The sequence below is a fragment of the Macrotis lagotis genome, chromosome 6, assembly GCF_037893015.1.
Source record: "Macrotis lagotis isolate mMagLag1 chromosome 6, bilby.v1.9.chrom.fasta, whole genome shotgun sequence".
In the NCBI taxonomy this organism is placed as follows: Eukaryota; Metazoa; Chordata; class Mammalia; order Peramelemorphia; family Peramelidae; genus Macrotis; species Macrotis lagotis.
Genome location: NC_133663.1, coordinates 124,866,530 through 124,872,118, shown reverse-complemented (window position 1 = coordinate 124,872,118; position 5,589 = coordinate 124,866,530). Strand labels below are relative to the sequence as shown.

The 5,589-nt window shown below is 35.3% G+C and overlaps 1 protein-coding gene across 1 annotated transcript; it reads left to right on the top strand.

The window, feature by feature from the left end:
* The first annotated feature begins 616 nt into the window (after window positions 1–616).
* On the top strand, window positions 617–858 carry LOC141491815 (large ribosomal subunit protein eL39). Its single transcript, XM_074192615.1, has one exon. The coding sequence runs from the start codon at window positions 656–658 to the stop codon at window positions 809–811; it is 156 nt and encodes a 51-aa protein (XP_074048716.1). The 5' UTR covers window positions 617–655; the 3' UTR covers window positions 812–858.
* Window positions 859–5,589: the final 4,731 nt, after the last annotated feature.

Below are 5,589 nucleotides of genomic sequence, written 5' to 3'. Positions count from 1 at the left end.
TTGACAATATTTACACAATGTGTTATAATCTTTTCTAGATTGTTTCCTCATTTTTCAATCTGTCTCTAATGATTTTATTGTTGATTTATGTTTGGGCTCTTATCCAAATTTTTTTCTCTCAAATTTATTGATTTTCACCTATTCTCATCTGTTTCAGAGAACATTGGGTCTGGTCCCTTCCCCATGTACTGTCATCCATTCTGACCCCCCCCCCCCCCCCCCCCCCCCCCCCCCCCCCCCCCGCTTCTATCTAAAGTACTAGGCCTAACTCAAGTGATTGGGTAATTTTTATGACTTCTTTTTGTTGAATGTTGAAGTGATAGAGTTTGCTGAGATCTCTGCTTTGTGAAATCAAGATAGGAAGATGATTGCAGTTGGCTTTCTATCTCCTGCTTCTCTAGGCATGGAAATCTCTCCCTACTTCTTACCCCCAACTAAGTAGCTCTTCACTACAGTTTTTTCCAATCTTCCACAATTGCCAATGTTATCTACCATGCAGCTGGGGGAGTTCACTTCAACCCAGGATGGATAAAAGTTGATCAGATTTGTTCACTGCTGAGATGGGAGAAGACTCAAGTCACCTTAATCAAAATGAAATGGGGCTTTTTCACCCGTCCAGCCATCGTGGTGGAAGCTCGGCTGTCATCTCATCATCATGTCCTCTCATAAAACATTCAGAATCAAGAGGTTCCTGGCCAAGAAACAGAAGCAGAATCGTCCCATTCCCCAGTGGATTCGGATGAAAACTGGCAATAAGATCAGGTACAACTCAAAGAGGAGACACTGGAGAAGGACCAAGCTCGGGTTATAAAGAATGGCCTGGGAAATGAAAGACATTCTACACCAAGACCACCTCCCCCTCCCTACCATTGCATCCATCCATCCATTCATTCATCCATCCATCCATCCATCCATCACTTAAATCGCCTCATTGCCCCCAATAAGAAGTAACTACTACTGTTGCCCCTCCCATTTTGGAAACCTGTCTGCCAAAGTGCAGACGTCAAAGAAAACCCCCAGCAAAGTATTCGACTTGTCTTGCCCTTGAATGTCTTCATCTCTTGCATCCATTCGTTCGGTAAACTGTGTATTGTGATATAGTTTAAATTACTGTTCTCTCCATCTATGTGTGGCATTTGTCTGTTTGAGGTTATGCTTAAGAGGCAGAGATCATCCCGCAACAAGTTATTCCTGTCAAGAAAAACCAAGCTCAAACCCTGCCTCCAACAAGCCTTCACAATAACCTCTCTGTGTTTTGTTTTGTGTTCTGAGGAGTTAGAAGAGAGCACCTAGCTCACAGGGTTGTTGTGGGGATCTAAGATTTGCAAGCCTTCAGCGGAAGCCTCCGGTGCTGCTAATCCGGAGCTGTCTCAGCCAGATTACGCGCAGCTGACTGTGTTCATTTCTCTAACTCACAGTCAGAGAAATAGCCTGTTTGACCCCCTGCTTATTCCACACAATAAACTGTCTTCCTTCCTTTGTTGGGAGGTGATAAATTAAGTGTTGGCAACTTTCTTAAAAGTTGTCGGTTATTTGTGTTTGGGAAAGCCCAACCTTTTTGTTAGGAACTAGACCTGGTCCAGGTGAATGGCTTCATAATTTTCTGAAGATGCAATTCTGCTAATAAAGGGCTTCTACAAAAAAAAAATGAAATGGGGGCCAATTTGAGTCAGGTTAACTGGGCAAGGTATAGGGTGGGCATAGGGTAAGTATTGGGTTTCTTACTGTCCTCTATTATTCTTTTGGAAGAATCACCTTGTGGAGGTATTTTTTTAAATAAAAGAAAGATTTTATTTATTTTGAGTTTTACAATTTCCCCCCTTATCTTGCTTCCCCCCCCATAGAAGGCAGTCTGTTAGTCTTTACATTGTTTCCATAGTATACATTGATCTCAGTTGAATGTGATGAGAGAGAAATCATATCCTTAAGGAAGAAAAATAGAGTGTAAGAGATAGCAAAATACATAATAAGATAATTTTTTTTTTAAATGAAAGGTAAATGTCTTTGGTCTTTGTTCAAACTCAGCAGCTTTCTCTGGATACAGATGGTATTCTCCATTGCAGATAGCTCAAAATTGTCCCTGGTTATTTCACTGAAGGAATGAGCAAGTCTATTAAGGTTGAACATCACCCCCCAGGTTGCTATTAGGGGGTACAGTGTTTTTCTGATTCTTCTCATCTTGCTCAGCATCAGTTCATGCAAATCCTTCCAGGCTTCCCTGAATTCCTATCCCTTCTGGTTTCTAATAGAACAATAGTGTTCCATCATACATATATCACAGTTTCTTAAGCCATTCCCCAACTGAAGGACATTCACTTAATTTCCAGTTCTTTGCCGCCACAAACAGGGCTGCTATGAATATTTTTTGTACAAGTTTTTTTTTTCCTTTTTGAAAAATCTCTTCAGGGTATAGACCCAGTAGTGGTATTTATGGATCAAAAGGCATGCACATTTTTGTTGCCCTTTGGGTATAAATCCAAATTGCTTTCTAGAAAGGTTGGATGAGTTCACAGCTCCATCAACAATGTATTAGTGTCCCAGATTTCCCAGATTTCTTCCAACATTGATCATTGTCCTTTCTGGTCATATTGGCCAGTCACAGAGGTGTGAGGTGGCATCTCAGAGATGCTTTAATTTGCATTTCTCTAATAAGTAGTGATTTAGAGCAATTTTTCACATGACTATGGATCACTTTGATTTCCTCATCTGTAAATTGTCTTTGCATATTCTTTGACCATTTGTCAGTTGGGGAATGGCTTGTTATTTTTGAAAATATAACTCAGTTCTCTGTATATTTTAGAAATGAGTCCTTTGTCAGAAATACTAGTTGTAAAAATTGTTTACCAACTTACTATATTTTTTTGATCTTGGTTACAGTGTTTTTTTCTGTGCAAAAGCTTTTTAATTTAATGTAATCAAAATTGTCTAGTTTGTTTTTAATGATGTTCTCCATCTCTTCCTTAGTCATAAACTCCTTCCCTTTCCATATATCTGATAGGTAATCTAGGGATTTCCTTGATCTAGTTTGCTTATAATATTGTTTTTTATGTCTAAATTCTATATCCATTTTGATCTTATTTTCATACAGGGTGTGTGGTGTTGGTCTATTCTAAGTTTTTCTAAACTAATTTCCAATTTTTCCAGCAGTTTTTATTGAAGAGAGAGTTTTTATCCCAATAGCTGAACTCTTTGGGTTTATCAGAGCAGATTATTTAGAATCATTTCCTGCTTCTGCACCTAGTCTATTCCACTGATCTATGACTCTATTTCTTAGCCAGTACCAGACAAGTTTTGATGATTAATGCTTTAGAATATAATTTTAGATCTGGTAAGGCTAAGCTACCTTCTTTTGTACTTTTTTCATTGAATCCCTGGAAATTCTTGACTTTTTAGTTCTCCATATGCATTTACTTAAAATTTTTTTCTAACTCATTAAAGTAATTTTTTTGTAATTTTGATTGGTAGGGGACTAAACAAGTAGTTTAATTTTGGTAGAATTGTCATTTTTATTATATTAGCTTGACCTATCCATAAGCAGTTAATATGTACCTAGTTATTTAAATCTGATTTTATTTGTAAGAGAAATGTTTTATAATTGTTTTCAAAAGTTTGGCATAGACTCCAGCTATTTTATATTGTCTGAGTTTACTTTGAATGGGATTTCTCTTTCTAGCTTTTTCTGCTGCATATAGAAATGCTGAGGATTTATGAGGGTTTATTTTATATCCTGCAACTTTGCTAAAGTTGCTAATTATTTCTAGTAGTTTTTTAAGAAGATTTTTTGAGATCTCTAGGTATACCATCATGTCAAAGTGTGAGAGTTTTGTCTCTTCCTTCTGTGGAGGTATTTTTTGCATTCTAGTTTTATTTTTAGTTAATGGTAGTTTTAACTAGTTGATTTGACCTATTTGTTTTTATTTTGAAATACTGTTGATGGAAGTTTTGCTGAAATGGGACCACTTATTATATTGTTTTGCTGAATCTAATCCTTCCATTGCTTTTTTTGCTATTTTATGAAGTGATATGTGATTTTCCTTCACTGTCATTTATAAATATTTATGAATGGATTTATATCTTAAATCAATATTATCCTTTACTATTCTACATGTCCACTTGGTAAAGGCTCAAGTGGTGCAACAAAAAAGCTGTGTAATTGGAATTGTATTCATATCAGAGGGCAGTTAGATGGTAAGATGGATATAGTGCTGGGCCTGGAGTCAGAAAGACTTCTCTTCCTATTTCAAATCTGTTCTTAGAGATTTACAAACTGCGTGACCCTGTGGAAGTCACTTAACTCTGTCTCATTTTCATCATCTATAAAATGATCTGAAGAAGAAAATGCAAATAATTCCAGTACCTTTGCCAAGAAAACCCCAAATAGGGGTCATAAAAAGCTGGACATTATGGAAAATGAGTCGACAGCCTTAAAAGTTAGATTGAAAAATGAGCCTTGTTGGCTTTAGCTGATGCTTTTATTCTTGCCTTTAGATTTATTTACATGTATGCTAAGAGAACACACATAGTTTCTTTGAAATTTTCTTGAGTATTGTCCTCAAATTAGTTTGAGTGGATATAGTCTGACATTTAGAGATTTTATATAAATTAAAAGGAATTTTTCTAACTCTGCTTAGATGGTTGGGGTAAAAAACTTGGAGTGATTCTAGAATTCAGTTAAAAGAATAGACAGTGCTAAGTTTCTTCAGATATTTTTAATTGTTTAAATGTATCTACCAAAACTTTAGTGTCTATGAAGAAATTTTAATTTTCTCTTGCAAGGGAGTGACTTACTAGTCATTGTACTCTAGCAGATAGTAGCAGAGAACAACAGATGACCCAACAAGTTGGGTCCACCATAAGTGGACCAAGGAACTGTGAAGCTAGAAACCTGTAGAGATACCTGGTAGAGATGAAGTGATTCACTGCAAAGTATAGAGTCGCAATAGCTATGATAACCAGAAAAAACAATTTGATATTCAAAGACAGTATAGCATGTTCTATTGATGCAAATGATATTGGTGGCTCTGCATCTTAAAAAATTACATGCCCTGACCTTCTGAGCTTTGGCTACCTGTTTCCCTACTTTTGCCCACTATTTATGTTCAGGTCATTTGTGTTGCTTCTTTGTATGTTCTCCATGTATGTGCTCTGGCAATACATATTTTCTGCATATGAGTGCCATTTTCTTTCATGTTCTGTGATTACATATGCTTTTTGACTGTGTACTCTCCCCATTGATGATGTGATAATCTATGGGAAAATGCATTCCTATGATTATAAGAACAGTTATTTTGGTTACTTTATTTTTTATTTTATATTTAGATCTCACTTTTATTTTATATTTATATTCTATTAATTAAATTAATTAATTAAATTTAATTAAATAATTTATTTAGTATTTAATTTAAATTATTTCTTTAATTTAATTATATTTATATATAAATTTTATATTTAAATTTCACTTTTATTTTATATTTAAATAAATATTTTTACTTTAAATTAATTAAATTACTTTCTGTTTGCCTAATAAAAGTAAACATGTCAGTGTAACCTATGGGTATTTACCATTTGACACCTATAAGCTCATACCTA

Bases quoted from the DNA above. Each gene is read 5' to 3' on its own strand.
- LOC141491815 (XM_074192615.1), top strand. From the start codon at position 656: ATGTCCTCTCATAAAACATTCAGAATCAAGAGGTTCCTGGCCAAGAAA.